At 39.9% G+C, this 15,769-nt stretch overlaps 1 protein-coding gene across 2 annotated transcripts in view; it reads left to right on the forward strand.

Moving 5' to 3' along the window:
• PSME4 (proteasome activator subunit 4) overlaps window positions 1–15,769 on the forward strand; it is a 44,497-nt gene that overhangs the window by 10,199 nt on the left and 18,529 nt on the right. The window contains exons 4-20 of one of the 2 annotated variants that reach the window (XM_053972726.1): window positions 885–929; window positions 1,609–1,758; window positions 2,465–2,528; window positions 4,772–4,846; window positions 4,964–5,086; window positions 5,496–5,588; window positions 6,536–6,801; window positions 8,244–8,430; window positions 9,388–9,477; window positions 10,434–10,498; window positions 10,599–10,749; window positions 11,860–11,958; window positions 12,314–12,383; window positions 12,793–12,860; window positions 13,375–13,590; window positions 14,736–14,893; window positions 15,503–15,598. In XM_053972726.1, the coding sequence (XP_053828701.1) occupies window positions 885–929; window positions 1,609–1,758; window positions 2,465–2,528; window positions 4,772–4,846; window positions 4,964–5,086; window positions 5,496–5,588; window positions 6,536–6,801; window positions 8,244–8,430; window positions 9,388–9,477; window positions 10,434–10,498; window positions 10,599–10,749; window positions 11,860–11,958; window positions 12,314–12,383; window positions 12,793–12,860; window positions 13,375–13,590; window positions 14,736–14,893; window positions 15,503–15,598 (2,016 nt within the window). Of the gene's footprint in view, window positions 1–884; window positions 930–1,608; window positions 1,759–2,464; window positions 2,529–2,932; window positions 3,008–4,771; window positions 4,847–4,963; window positions 5,087–5,495; window positions 5,589–6,535; window positions 6,802–8,243; window positions 8,431–9,387; window positions 9,478–10,433; window positions 10,499–10,598; window positions 10,750–11,859; window positions 11,959–12,313; window positions 12,384–12,792; window positions 12,861–13,374; window positions 13,591–14,735; window positions 14,894–15,502; window positions 15,599–15,769 lie in introns of those variants that run through there. The other variant, XM_053972727.1, reaches the window with a different exon arrangement.

The raw sequence follows: 15,769 nt of genomic DNA on the forward strand, positions 1-15,769 counted from the left end.
CGTTCCTTTGGGATGACGAATGAAAGAGCGCAATATTTGTGTTTCTAGAGAAGGCGTATCTAAAAAAGAATTTATTCTGCCAGAACTTTTTTTTTTCATTCAGAGAACGTTTTTGGGTAAAAGTGCATGTTAGTCTTGAGGTGGTTGTGTAATAAGTGGAAGGTTTGAAGAATGTGACAATTTACTACCTTTGTGCTTGCATTGGTTGATCACTCTCTGCTCCCCCTCCCTTTTATTCTTTGAGCTAATTCTGAGATTTAGTCTTTTTAAAGGTTTGATGGCATCCTGTGACAATAGGTGACAATAAGAGTTGAAATGATTTCTCAAATAAGTATTCTTGCTGCAGATGAAAGCACTTTTAAAATCAGCTGTTACTTGGGAGGGGCTCCAATGAAATAACCCTTGATTTGCAGATAATTCCTTTCTTCTTAAAACTGCTGGACAAAGCCCAAAACCACATTGAGAAGGACAAATATGGTGTTTGGAGCCTAAAAACAAGTTGCCTTTTATTTATCTTACAAATATTCATTAATTCCACAAACCCATTTTTCTATGTTTTCATCTCCCCCAGAAGTCACTTTGCTGGTTGTTTATGGATAAAATGCAGGATGTCATTTCCATGAAGTGATAGTAATCCTTCACTTAAATGCAGGAAATACCAGAGTAGTATATAAAAAATAGGACCAGGAGTTGAGCAGAGCAGTTATAATCGTTATAGTTAGGTCTGTGGAGAAGGCAGGTAGCTAATGCATGTTCAAAGACATCTAATTGCATCAACATTATCTTAAGCTCTGGAGGGAAAGGTCAGCAAATGGTTGTTTATTTTATACTGTCTCTGAAATTTAGTAATGTATTATTCCTAACATTTCCTCTTCTCATTTCAGTTCTGTAGAAAGTGTTCTGAAAACACTCGTGAAGAGCTGCAGACCGTAAGTGTTTGTTTCTTGTTTTTTTTTGTTTTTTTTTTTTTTTTTTTTTTTTTTTTGTATCTTTAATATGAGTTTAGGAAGGAGGGGAAAAGTGTTTAAAAGACCCTACTCTACCTGTCATTGCTTGGCTGCTGTTTAAAAATATATGATGGAGGGTAGAGACTTCTCTGGGGTTTATTTTTCCTTTTTAACAGCCTTGGTTGCAATAATTCTGTCGTAAGAAAAATCTATCTAATATGCATTTTAAATACTGCATTGCATGCATACTTAGTATGTTTTAAAATAAATTAAATCACCAGTGTTCCTGTAATGTTTCTATAAATGATCCTTGTGCCTGAAGTGATTTTTTTTTATGTTGCATCAAAAGTGAGTAATAGTTGTTTGATTTGGACCAGCCTTCACAGTGAAATGGTTTTGCATTGTACAGATTCTTCTCTCGTTCAACAAGACAAGAATCTTTAATTGGTGGTCTTAAAATGATGCACCACAATGTCCTTGATTTACCTGTATTTTGTGAAGGTTTTTGATGGTGAGGGCTGCCTGCCTATGGCCCCTGGGCACATGGTTTTACTCTAAAGCAAACATTGATGACAAATTAATAGCTGGTTTTCAATATGCTTAAAAAGAGCCAAACTTTAAAGCCAAGTCTGTGCATATTCAGTGGTTTCCTTGTTTTCAGGTATTTCCCAGAAGATGCCACTGCAGAAATGCTGGATGAGTGGAGGCCTTTGATGTGTCCCTTTGATGTGACCATGCAGAAGGCCATCACCTACTTCGAGCTCTTCCTGCCCACCACCCTTCCCCCTGAACTTCACCACAAGGGTTTCAAGTAGGTGTCACTGAAGAGTGCTCTGTTCCAAATGCAGGGAATCATCTTTTACAGGATGATTTGAAGTCACTGGTGGCGGGACACCAGGACACCATATTTGTCCTTCTCAGCAGCATTTTTAGCAGGAGTTCAAGACAGGAATACTGTCAACCTGCTTCTTTGGTAAAAGGAACCTGCAGGAATCTTAGTCCCTTTTCCCTACTGAATAAAGCACACAGCAAATCAAACTAAATTGAATTAAGTGGAGCTTGTAAAGGTGAATTTAAGTGAGAGACTGGTGTGGAGGGTTTGCATCCTTGGCCTCAGGTGAATTCAGAGAAGGAGCTAATGACACTTGTGACCACTGATCAAAAGGGACAAATTTCACAGTGCAAGGCAGAGGGAGATTAAGTGTAATTTATTTTTATCTGTTGGGATGGTAGAGCTGAGGTAGATAAGGAAACTCCTGGAAAGATGGTTGTGTGAAAGGGGAACCAAAAGAGTCAGAGGAGAAATAAAGAGAAAAAAGCAAGGACTAGAAGTCAGATTTGGGAATATGCTGTGAGCAGCAAATTGATAAAAGTGTGTCCATGTTGATCTCTGTTCTTGCTGAATGAATTGAGGGACAGGTGAATTCCTGCAACCACCTCTCAAAATGAGGGATAAATATTCAATGAGGGAGCTGCTTTCTCAGTGTTTAAATTATTTTGCTTCCATTTTCTTTCAGGCTTTGGTTTGATGAATTTATAGGCCTTTGGGTGTCGGTTCAAAATCTTCCCCAGTGGGAAGGGGTAAGTATTTGCTTTTCATCTACACTGGAAGAAATCCTCATTTAAATATTCCTACAATGTGCTTGCAAGGAATTGAAGCCGAACAGTGATTTAATGATTTTCTCCCTTCTGCTTTAACAAGTACAAGAAAGCAGAGACAATAATTTCATTATTGTTGGCAAGCAATTACTGTCTAAATAAATGAGACTGCAGTTGTGCTTGGTGAACATTGTCTAATGGCCAGTTCAGGCAGCTTTTCATTCTAGCCTTGGGAATGCTGGCATTTTCCAGACTGCCTGCTAATACTTAGAATTATGCGAAGTGCAGTTGTGATTTCTATAAATTACGCTTCTGTTCTGTCTTCTAATACATCTTGGGTGGTCCCTAATTTTGATGGTGATATTTTGCCTTCACTGCAATGAGCTGCTGTCATCTTTGAGATACAAGAAAGAACCTGCACTCCCCTTGCCCAAAAATTCCCTTGGGCTGTATCTTTCAAGGCAAGTAGTCTGCCATGTATCTGTATGCCCCTGGTGTGTGCCTCATGTGAGGAGATCCAAAGCTGGGAAATTAAAAACTCTTATCTAGAGGCAGCCCCAGCGGCAGCTCAGGTGCTGTTGGTGTCAGCTGAGCTGTGCCTTGGCTTTGCTGCAGTGAAACTTGGCCTATCCCCAGTTTCTTTCTCTGCTCAGTATGAACATAAGCTCATTGGCCATCTGTCTCCTTTTACTAATCTCCTGCCTGGATACACAAGGAGAACTTCTCCATGTCTGAGGAGAAAGCTGATTTCCAAACCACCGTGGTTGCACGTTCCGTGGGTCTTCCTGCCTTCCATCACAAATCCAGGGAGGCAGCCTTGGACCCAGCACTTGGCAGTTGTCCAGATTCAAACACTGGTGATGCCAAAGCTGGTTTTGAGATTCTGTGTTCACTTTTGCACTTTTCTGATGGCTTTCTTCCCCCCAAAAAACCCATAATTCTGTCTATTCCTTCTGGCAGAACTGTGGCAGCCTGCACTTGAACATCATGATTTAGTCTGTTTCTGTCAAACTGTGTAACAAATAATCATCAGCACCCTTTCACAAGTTATCTCTGACATTTTTTCTTTCTTCCACTGTATACTGACGGTTTGCTTACTTTTTTTCCCCTAAGCTTTCACTTCTCGTTTGCTTTTCTGTCATGTCCATTTCCTAAAGTCAGGTTCATTCCATCAGGTTGGGATGCAGATAATTTGACACATGGGTTCTGACTCTGCAATCCAGTTTAAGCCTCTGTATCCTGCAAGCTTTTCCTCAGCTTGCTTTGCCAGGAGTTAGACTTGCTGTTTGAAGGGGAGCTGTGGAATTAATTCCTTGTGTGCAAAGTAAGGTTTTTTTTTTTCAATGTGTATTTCCTCATACCTAATGAAAAACGCAGATCATTAAAGAAAATGTAACCCTTGTCTTCAGGCTGTGTCTGATGTCCTGAATTGAATTTGGGAGTTTTCCAAAGCTGTCATGTCCTTCATCCTGAGAGGTGACCTGTTCCTCTGGGCTATCTGTCTCGGAATTAGGCAGGATTATTTAAGGCCCTTCCCTTTGGCTTTGTCATTGCTTCAAATTACTGATAGAAGCATTGAGAGCCTGGTGGGTCTTTCCTGATTTGGAGAAGCTCTTAAAAGCAGAGTTGGTGGGTGATGTGCTTTTCATCATTAGGATACAAGAGTGATACTTCATCTCCTATTTTTTTGGTTCAGTCCTGATAACTGTCTTTCATGAGGACATCTTCCAGTTTCCTTTTCACCTCCTGAGGCTGTCTTCTGGTGATGGAGTGTCTAATTCTTCATGGGCAGTCACAGACTGCTCTCCCAGCTGACAGCTGACGCCTGTGACCTTTACAAGCCACTGATGGGTTTAAACCAAAACACAAAAATGTGGCAGCCAGCAGCACACACTGAGCAGGATGTATCCTGCAGGAACTAATTGTCCTAAACAGCTAAATATGAGCAGGATGTATCCTGCAGGAACTAATTGTCCTAAACAGCTAAATATTGGGAAAAGCTAGATGGATGAGTTGGTGGAATTTTCTGCATGTCTCTGTATAAATGCTATTTTAGGCCAATGAAACACATTTTGTTGTTTCTGATGGAGTGAAATATCCCTTCCCAAGTGCTTTTAGTGCCGTGGGTAGCATTGAGCGTGTGTTTGTGAAGTACCTGGAGGGCTTTGCATCTTTTATTCTCCATATATTCTAATGAATATTCCCTTTTTTCTGGTTATTTTCAGCACCTAGTCAATCTTTTTGCTCGCTTGGCCACTGACAACATTGGCTACATAGACTGGGATCCATATGTACCAAAGGTAACAGTGCTCTTTTCATGATATGCCTTACTTACCTTGCTTGGTGGGTTTGGTTTTTTAAAACACCTTTGGATTAGAAAATTAATTTTTGCCAATATGTGTTTTTCTTCCTGTCAGATTTTTACTAGGATTTTAAGGAGTTTAAATCTGCCAGTGGGAAGCAATCAGGTTGTTGTTCCAAGATTCTTAACAAATGCTTACGATATAGGACATGCAGTCATGTGGATCACAGCCATGATGGTGAGTAACTACTTCATAAAATAAAACAAAAATTAATGCAAACATTTAAATATGTATTTAAGATGAATATTTGTTCTGCTGAGCTCACTGCAGAAGTGTGGTTTTGGGCTTTTTTTCCCAAATTATATTGTCAAGTCCATTGTTCCACTGTCAGTGTGTAATGGGGCTGGAAAGGTTTGTGTTACAGCTGCTGCCTGTGGCATTTGGGAAAAGAACAGGCACCTGTTTTAGTGTGAACCTTGGCAGATGGGGTGGAGAGAATTTGCTCGTAGTACTGAGCCGAGGGTGGGATGTGATTTGCTGCTTTGAAGTCTTACTGTGGGGAGAACACTCCTGTGCCTCATGCTGCTGTTACCTGTTCATTTTGTCTTGGTCTGTGTGATAAGATTCTGTGGTTTATTTGTTTCAGGGTGGACCAAGTAAGCTGGTGCAGAAGCACTTGTCTGGCTTGTTCAATAGCATTGCTTCTTTTTACCATCCCTCAAATAACGGGCGCTGGCTGGTGAGTCAAGTGGTTTGGGTGTCAAGATGAGAACTTTGGCTGGGATTTCAACCTGTCGGCCCTGTGTGCTCCAGATTGTCTGTTGATGTGTGGTGCTTGGAGCCTTGAATTATCAAGATCCATGATTGCACTGTCATTCGAACGATGCTCCTATTCTCATGTCAATGCGGAGGTCCAAAGCAAGACATCTAATTTGGATATAGCCAGGAAAAATAAGTCAGCACTTGAAATGAGGCTCACACACACTGTCAGTATTACCTGTGTGATATCACTTTTTTCTTACTGACTTACTGCCTTCAAGTTATAAAAATCTAGGATGGGCCTTAGGGCAACTTGTTCTAGTGGAGAGTGTCCCTGCCCATGGCAGCAGGTTGAAATTGGATGAGCTTTGAGGTCCCTTCCAACCCAAACCATTCTGTGATTCTATTAAACAAAGCAAAAAGGATTTTTAATGCATAGTCTAATTTGAAACATAATTTTTCGATGGTGTAACTAGAGGAATCTTCTGTTAAAGAATGTGCAAATCTCCCTGTGATAGCTGGTGGAAAATAGAGATTAAAACAGCAAGGCTGGTCACAGCAGTGCCAAGGGAGTTGGCTTGTTCTTGAACAGGGTATTTGCTTACATGTGAATGTGCAGAGAATGCTCCCAAAGATCCAAAAGATGTCCTAATTATGTAAATCATATTGATTCTTGACTGTTTAATGATGTGATTTTCATTACTTTTTAAATCATAAGGCACAGTGCTGGCAGCACAATTACTGATATTTTGGGAAACAAAGTTTAGCGGCAAATTGTGAACATTGTAATTTAGAGCCCTTCTGAGTGTTCCCTTATTGTGGTCATGTAATTCCAAGATCTTGCCTGACTCATTTTTTGTTGTGCCCTGAGCAGCTCAGGTTGTGCTGCTGCCAAGCCACTGACCAGCATTTCTGGCCTGTTCACAGAACAAACTGATGAAGCTGCTGCAGAGGTTGCCCAGTGGTGTGGTAAGGAGGCTGCACCGCGAGCGCTACAAGAAGGTGACCTGGTTAACTCCTGTCCCTGAGAGCCACAAACTCACCGACCAGGATGTGACAGACTTCGTGCAGTGCATCATCCAGCCTGTTCTCCTGGCAATGTTCAGCAAAACTGGAAGCCTGGAGGCTGCCCAAGCCCTGCAGAACCTTGCACTGATGCGTCCTGAATTAGTAATTCCACCTGTACTTGAGAGGTAAGTTTTGGAGGAGCGTTGCAACATCTGTGTGCCCTTCCCAAGAAGTAAATAGGAAAAGCAGTCATACTAAATAATAAATTAATTGCTTGCTGTGAATGAATGCCTGCAGTGAGAGAAGCTGCTGATACACCCTCCTGAGCAATCACCTCAGTCAGAATGGGAGCAAGGGAGAAGTCAATTTTTAAATTAATTTTATTTGTTTTGTTTGGTTTATTTTTTTAAACACCTGGCAAGTGGCATAGTTTGGGGAGCTGTTGACAGCTCGTATGCTTTAGGGTAGGCAGTCCTTAGGTGGCTTGCATTTCTGGGAGCATTTTGTATCAGATAGTGGGTGGATCAGTTGAAAAAGCAGCTTTGCATCCTTTATTCATAAGCCACCTGGTAGGTTCCAGATACATGGGATGGTTGTGTAGCAATAAAGATATAGTTTATATTTCTGTTTGGTTCAGAGCATGTTACAGTTCTAAAATCACTGGCATTGGTGACTTTGTAATTGTCAGATGGTGTGCCCCGGTGAAGTACTTGGTTTGTACTATTTCTAATGCCTTGAGGCCTGAAATTCCCAAAGAAAAATGGTGCTCCTACCTGCTCCACTGAAATCTTTCCTCCTAGCCCGTCTGTGTTCCCTATGCAGCCTTTTGTACTTTAATAAAACAGCAGAGGATTGAGTTTGATTGAAGAGCCCTTCCCATGTTCCACACCTCCCTGACGCAGCTGTTTGTAAAAACTCAATAAATCCACTCTTCTAAAACATCCCAAGCCCAGCAGTTGCGAGCAGGACAGCAGTGCTGGGTAGAGGTGCCCTTTCTGTTTTGAGAGCAGACCCAACATCTTCTCTGTAATTCAAACTATCCCTGGAATGTTTGTCTTGTCTGCAGTTCCAGGTGATTTGGGTGAGGTGTGCTCTGGGTGACGTAGGGCAGAGCAGTGTGACTCCTGTCTGGAGGCTGTTGGTAACAGCAGGAAGTGTTGTTAAAAAGTGTTAAGTGTTGAAAAACATTAGGTTTAAAAATCACAGTAACTCCCAGGTTTTGATAAAGAGGTTGGGACTTTAGTATAACATGAAATAAGAGATCCCTCCCTGTTTAGAGGCAGCCAAGGCACGTTTTTATGTTTGTCACAAGAACCGTAGAGCTGGCATTTCCACCAAGTCCAAACAGGGAAATCGTAGTAGCTTTGGATGCAGTTCTTAATTCCTGTGCTGCAGCATCTCAGATGGTCTTTAATCCTGAACCAGTGGTGGATAGCACTGATCCAATGGAGGGAGCATTGTAACAAAACAAAATTAAATCTTTTGGAAAATGATAAGAAAACAATTTTGGAAGCATGAAATTTTTTTTGTCTTTCATGCAGAAAATGCCATGTGCAGTCCACTTCTATTTTCTTAGAAGGCTTTAGAAACATTACTGTTGCCCATCTGCCTGCCTCCCATTTTACAGAACATATCCTGCACTTGAGACCCTGACAGAGCCTCATCAGCTCACAGCCACCCTGAGCTGTGTCATTGGAGTGGCTCGGAGCCTGGTATCTGGGGGGAAGTGGTTTCCTGAGGGTCCCACACATATGCTACCTCTGCTGATGAGAGCCTTGCCTGGGGTAGACCCAAATGACTTCAGCAAGTGCATGGTGAGTGTACAAATATTGCCTTTTTTAGAAGATAACCAGCCAACTAACTAATATTTTATATAGAAATATTTTGTATTTCTCTGAAAGCAGGTTAACTCCCATGTCCAGAATTTATCAGCCTTTTTTTTTCTGCACAATTTTATTTATAAAAATTTAATATTGTGTGTCGCCGTTGAGCAGGACGGGAACGAAATTACGCCAATTCAAAGGCAAGAGAATGAACTGATTTATTTCAAATGCACCGCTCTATATATAGAGAACATTGTGCGGACTAATTTCATTGGTCTTAGAGTAAAAACATGTCACACCATTGGTGTGCAGTGAATGACGCTCAGTGGCAGAACATATCTATAAACAATGTGAATAACAAGAGAGATTAGAGAATTATTTACATTCTTTCCCAACTGTTTCCCAGCCTCTGGCCTGGTTAGAAAACCTTCTTTTTTTCTCTCTGACTGAACTGAGAATATCCACAATTATGAGCCTCTTTGGCTCATTTAACAGTGCAGAGTAGTAATGATAAGCATTGTACTGACTTCTTGGGCTGTTCTGAAAAACAGAATTAAATAGCTGCTCCGCATCTCCTTGCAAATATTCGTAGTATTTTAAGATCAAAAGGAAGCCCTGTATCACTAGGTTTTCATTATATTAAGTTATAGAAGTCCATGTTTTCAGAAATTCATATTAATTGACTTAATGTAGATATTGGGGTTTTGTAGCTTTGAAGGTCAGCATAGAAGAATGGCTACATTACTTTAAAAATTGAGACTGTTTTTACAGTGCTGCCCATTAAGTTTTATATATGAAATCTGAAATAGCTGTTGAAGTTTTAGGGTGTAAGAATTGAGTTCTGGATTTATTTGGTTTTTTAGTATCATTTTCTTTAGATCCTATACATTAACTGTAGATTGTAGATACAATAACACTCATTAAAGAGCTGTTTGTACCTCTCAACAGATTACATTCCAGTTCATTGCAACATTTTCTACTCTGGTGCCTTTAGTAGATTGCTCATCTGTATTGCAAGAAAGAGATGATCTTTCAGAGGTAAGAGTGATGGGTTGGTATAAAAACAAAGCTGTAGCTTAGTTTTCAATTTAATTTCTAGCAGTGTATGCAAATATATGAATCCTGTTTGTTTTTATCAGTGGAGCTGATACCAGTGTACAGATAGGCTTTAGCAATTGTTCTTAGTCACAGCTTGTTGCAGAGAATGTTAAATTCAGGCAATTTAATGTTTCTATGTCAAAACTAAATTGCTCAGGGCCCTGTGTGGTGTCATTTAACCTGGAGCTTTCCCTGCCTTGAGGAGGATGTTGGACTCTGTAGTTATTTTAGATAGTGCATTAGATGGGTTTTTTTCCTTTGTTTTCCAGGGCTGTTTTCTTCCTGAAGAAACCCCTGCTCCTCTTTAAAGTCCTGTTTCCCTTCCCTGATTGAGATTCTATTGCTCTCACTCCAGATATTTGTTAATCTCTTCCAGTCAGGAGATAGTAACAGCATTAGAAAATGAGTCTTATCCCCCTTATCACCACACCTGGTTGCTGCTGGGACAATTTGTAGCACAGACAGCTGCAGGTTGCCCAAATTAAAAGATGAATTTCATTGCTCCAGAGCAGCAGCACTCAAAAATGAAGAGGAGTTTGTTCAGTGAATATTTAATGTAAATCTCTGCCAGGAGAGCAGGTCTGGCAGCACCCCTGGCACTTGCTGACCTCCTGCTGCAAAGGAGGATCAGTGGTGAGGCCAAAGGTTGTATCAATGGAGGCAGACCTGATTTCACCGGAGAGGTTATTTGGATACACATCCAGGCCAGGAAATTAGGACAGGACAATGTCAGGAACCTGTAATAACTGTTTCCTGGAGCACTTGAGTCTGTATGGTGGGAAATACACTGGAAGATGTTCTCACATGGACATTGGAAGTAGTTAATACAGGAAATAAACTTTGTTTCCTTAATAAAAGCCAACCTCATGTGTTTCCTTTGTGTTGGAAAACTGTAGGTGGAGAGAGAATTGTGCTCTGCATCTGCTGAATTTGAGGATTTTGTGCTGCAGTTTATGGATAGGTGAGTGAGCTAAGGGTAGGGGAAAGCTTTACATGAAGAACTTTATCAAACTTTCCAGTTTCACTTACTAACCCTGCACTTACTGGGTTTATTTGTGTAGATGTTTTGGACTTATAGAGAGCAGCACATTAGAACAAACCAGAGAGGAGACTGAAACAGAGAAAATGACTCATTTGGAGAGTCTGGTGGAACTGGGTCTCTCCTCTACTTTCAGCACAATCCTTACCCAGTGTTCAAAGGATATCTTTAAGGTATGTAGAACATGGGCTTTTCATCTCTTTTGGGAACCTTAATTTTGGGTTGACAACAACTGGTGCATTCAAATCCTTCCTTCCTTTGTGAATGTGAACTTCTGCATTTAACCAAGGAAAGGACTGAGGGGCAGCTTAAATTCTTGTTAGTTTGGTTCATGATTTTATCTACATCCCTACAGAGCTCTCCTGCAAACTGATGATAAACACAAGAAGAAATCATTCCAACAGTTTATTTTATCCCTGTATCAGTTTAGGTTGTGGATTTTCCTGTCTTGATAATGCTGACCCACCAAGCTCCCGCTTTCCTTTTCTCTTCCCCCTCCCTGCCACTTCCTCAGCTGGGCCAAAGAGGCCGTTCAAGGCGCTGTGTGGTTTATGGGATCAGAAAAATTACCTGGATTAAAATAATGCAGAGGGAGAGGGTAGACAATGTGGGTTATTATATGGACAGCTTCTTTCCCTGTAGTTTGGGTTACTGTATTTCTGTTTAAATAAATATATACTTGGAGATGCCAGGCTTTGGCACTTGGGTATGATTTTTTTTTGGAATCTTTTGGTAAATGCAAGTCTTAAGTTATTTCTTTGTTGTCGTTAAGTATTTAATTTGTATTTTTCCTGTTTGTCCATTATTAAAGTATTTGTGGAATCTATATTGTATATAGTTGAGCTTGCCTTGCAAGGTGTTGCATGGAAATAATCTGCTTTAAAATTACTTAAATAGTTGCTACTTAATTCCCTATCTATTTGTTAACTAAGGGATGTCTTGGCTTTCCTTCACTGTGACATGTAAAATAAGTTTTCCTGTCATCAGCCTGTGACTTATTCCTGGAAAACATTTTCTGTGTAGTTTTTCAGAATTACCGTAAACTTATATTAGTCATCAAGAGTTATCCACCTCTTCTCTTCCCAAAGAGAACATTTCAGACTTTCCACAGAGCTACTTTCTCTGGCTCTCTATTCTGATTTTTTTTTTCCATATGAATTCTAGGTTTTTGGTTTAAGAGAACACAGGGTTATTTAGAGATAGTGCTTCTTTGTAACATCAAACATTTAGAGATACCTAATTTGGTTTTTTTTAAAAAGCAATCTCCGTCTTTTTGTCCTCAGGTTGCCTTGGAGAAGGTTTTCAACTTTGCTGTTTCAAATATATTTGAGACAAGAGTTGCTGGTCGAATGGTTGCCGATATGTGCCGAGCTGCAGTAAAAGTGAGAGAAAATCCTCGTAACTTCACTCCCTCTTTAAAAAAGAAAATAGCTAATGCTGCTGCTTTTTCCTGTGTAATAGCTGTGTTTTTTCATGTCAATACAGGTAGCTCTTACTATTATGTCTTCTAAAATTAGCTTGTTGCATATAGCAGTATTTCAGGAGATTAATTCATGCAGTATTTATCTTGCATTTATGTTAAATTTAGGTTTTATTGACTGGGAATCATGAAGTCAGGCTGTCTGTAGGTTGAATTGGAGTTGGGATGCAATCTAGTCTTAGATATTTATCAGTGTGTGTGCTGAATTCCCTCAGATATTTTGTTTTAAAATGGACTTTTTGTTATGTTGTTTGCAGTGCCGCCCTGAGGAGTCCTTGAAGCTTTTTGTACCACATTGCTGCAATGTCATAACTCACCTCACAGGCAGTAAGTTTCTAACATTTCCAGTGTTAATGGCTTGCTTTTGGGTTGATTTTGTGAAGCATGAAAAGAATACCTAAAACTTCTGGATGTTTTCCCCAAGTTCATTTCAGCAATGGACAAAACCATTATTCTCTCTAAAAACCCCAAAGTAACAATTGTGTAATTTCAAGGCCAAAATCTGTCCGGCTGCAAGACCACATTAAAAATGTGGCAGTTTGAAATGTCTCCAGACATTCCTCAATTTCTGGACCGCACATCAGCTAAAGTGACTTCCAGCTGGACATGGGTGCACTGTGAGTTGGAGGGTTGGGAGTCAGGTTTTTGGGATGGAAGCATCTGGATTCTGAGGCAGCTTATTTGGAAAACTTGGCTGCAGTGTGGTGACAGCAGTGCTTATCCCTCGTTCCTCTAGATGATGATGTATTACATGATGAAGAACTAGATAAGGAGCTGCTCTGGAATCTTCAGCTTTTATCAGAGGTATTCCCAAAAATGTTCTTGCCATGCTTGGTGTGTCACTGCATCCTGCTTAATCCTGCCCCTGAAAGGAGAAAAATATAAATTTCTATTAAAGCAATGTAAATGTTGTCTGAATGGCACTGGAGCGCGTCTGGTTTTTACCTAACTTTGAATGCAACACGAGTGGCTGTTATTTGAAGCAAATAAGCACAGTGTTGCATGTGGGATGACATTAAAGCAGCTATTGAGGGGGAGTGAAAGAACAGGGATAAATGCAGGGAGAAACATAAAAAGCTTTTTGGTAAATAGAAATATTTTTAATTTAAGAAAATGCAGAAGTATTACTAGAAAATTCAGGATGGGGTCAAGCAGACGGTATCACTGAAACTTTACCAGCAGCTGTGGCAGCATTGGTTTGTGTACAAGTTCAGTGGGAGCTGGAGAAAGGAGCCTGGCCCAGCTGGGCTGAGGAGTGTGACCCTGTCCAGCCCTGCAGGACCAGACTGATGTTTGCAATGTCTCTCTGCACCCCCAGATCACTCGAGTGGATGGCAAGAAGCTACTACTGTACAGGGAGCAGTTTGGGAAGATACTGCAGCGCACACTACACTTAACCTGTAAGCAGGGTTACATTCTGTCTTGTAACCTACTGCACCATCTTCTTCGTTCTGCTACACTTATCTACCCCACAGAGTACTGCAGTGTGCCAGGTGGCTTTGACAAGCCTCTTTCTGAATACTTTCCTATCAAGGCAAGGATTTTCATTTATTTAGGATTAGAGGATTTTACTTTTTTTTGTTTGTTTGTTTTATTATAAAAGTCAGTTGTATGCGCTGTGGTTTTATTTGGAGGTTTCTGGACTATGGTAGCAAAGTGATGCTTTGGGCTTTGAAATAGAAAGGAAATGACAATTGATTTAAAGTATATTGATATCAAAAAATGAATACTGACTGTTGTTTGAGTAGTTGTATAGTTTTGAATAGTTTTATATGACTTACTAGTGGTTTCTGATGTGTGTTTTTTACCATGATTGCATGATTACAATAAGTTAATACACAGCAAGGAGATGCGGTGTTTTACAGGTCAGCAGAATGACAAATAATGATTCTACCATAAGCTTGAGATAAAATGAAAGCAGAAGTGGCAATATTAAAAGCTACTGCAACTGTCAGAAGCCGTATGCTGCTCTGCTGTTAAGACTTTGAGGTCAATTTATCAATATTCTGTTTAAAGGCAGCAATTTTCAGCTGGCCTGTTTCAATATACAACTGCATTTTGCTGAAAAATGTTTTTACATAATTGCCAATTGCAGATAATCTCTTGTTACTGAAAGCTAGTCCAGTTTTGTAACTGATGGAGATATCAATTTGGGCCAGTTAATCATTTAAAAACAAGCAAAAATAGCCTAAATGCTAAGCACTGAAAACCCCCATCAAAACAAACAAACCACAAACCCCCAAAAAACCCAACAATCACACAATCATTTTAAATTCCTCCTCTGAAACTGAAAAAGTTCATAATGACTTTGCTGTTCTCTATGGGAGTATGAAAAGTCTGAGTTGTACTTAAAAATGTGTATGAATTTATATCCAGTCAAAGGAATAGTTAAGTTATATTTCAGTTAGACCAGTGCAGTCCTTTTCCTTTTAGTGCTTTCAGATATGTGTTATTTTCTAGGTATGTGTAGACATACATAACATTGGGATTTCTGTTTGATTTTATGGTAATGGTGTTTTTCCTGGACTTGTCAGGATAACTACAGTGATACTAGCAGTAGCTAGTTCCCATGTGTTTGGTTTTTTTTAATAATATTAAATGGTTTGGTTTTTTTGGTTTTTTTTTTTTAAACACAATTCAAATAGCTTGATTAATAAGAAGCATCTTTATTTGCCCCAGGACTGGGGTAAGCCAGGTGACCTGTGGAACTTGGACATCCAGTGGCATGTTCCTTCATCTGAGGAAATAAGCTTTGCTTTTTATTTGCTGGATACATTCCTGCAGCCTGAGCTCACCAGGCTGGAGCTCTATGCACTTGGAGAGCTGGAAATGTCCAGGTAGGATGGAGAAAGGTGCACGTATCCGTTCCTAGTAGTTATTGCCAGCCACACAGGCAGTACAAAAATTGAGAGGAAAATACTATAATGTTGCACTTTGATGTTATTTTAAGATTTCCAAAGCTCCTACTTAGCTGAGATAGCATCAAGATTCCCTTAAAGTAACACAGGAAAAAATTTGTTCACATTTTGCATTTTAATTTATCTTCAGACTGTAAAATATGCACTCCTAAAGTATTCCCTCATCCTTCCCATGGACAGAAGGAATTGTCTTGGCCTTGGGGTAAGGAGTTATTTCATAGGTTTTATCTGAGATTTAGATAAAATTCATCAGAGCAGTTTTCACATTAGTTTATTTTACCGGCACAGTTTTGAAATATAAAACCTCCCATGTTTTCCAGAAAATGAAGTTAAATATTAGGGTTTGTAAACAAATTAGGTTGTCTCAAAAAAGCCCAGCTTGATTTCTGCAGTTCTTCCTCCTGTGTTTAGAAGTGTTGCAACTAAAGAAAAAACTTACATAAAACTTCACAAAAAAGATGTGGTCTGTCATTTGTGTATTTTCAAGCGATTAACAGATAAGTAACCAGGTTTTCATCTTTGTTTAAGAGATGATGTGCAGCAGTGTCTTGCCATTGTGCACAACTGCCTGATTGGTTCTGGGAACATTCTGCCTCCTCTCAAAGGAGAAAGGGTGGCTCATCTGTAAGTAGCATTTATGTTGTATCCCAAACATTCTCATTGATTATGTTCCTTCATGCTGTGTTTTATGCTTTCTTACTGCTGTTGTCACACAGCTGCTGCTATAAGCCTGCTTTTAGGGAACATTCATAGTAGATACCAAGATACAGAAAATTCACTTGTCAGGAAAGGACT

This window comes from Vidua macroura, chromosome 3, assembly GCF_024509145.1.
Source record: "Vidua macroura isolate BioBank_ID:100142 chromosome 3, ASM2450914v1, whole genome shotgun sequence".
Classification (NCBI taxonomy): domain Eukaryota; kingdom Metazoa; phylum Chordata; class Aves; order Passeriformes; family Viduidae; genus Vidua; species Vidua macroura.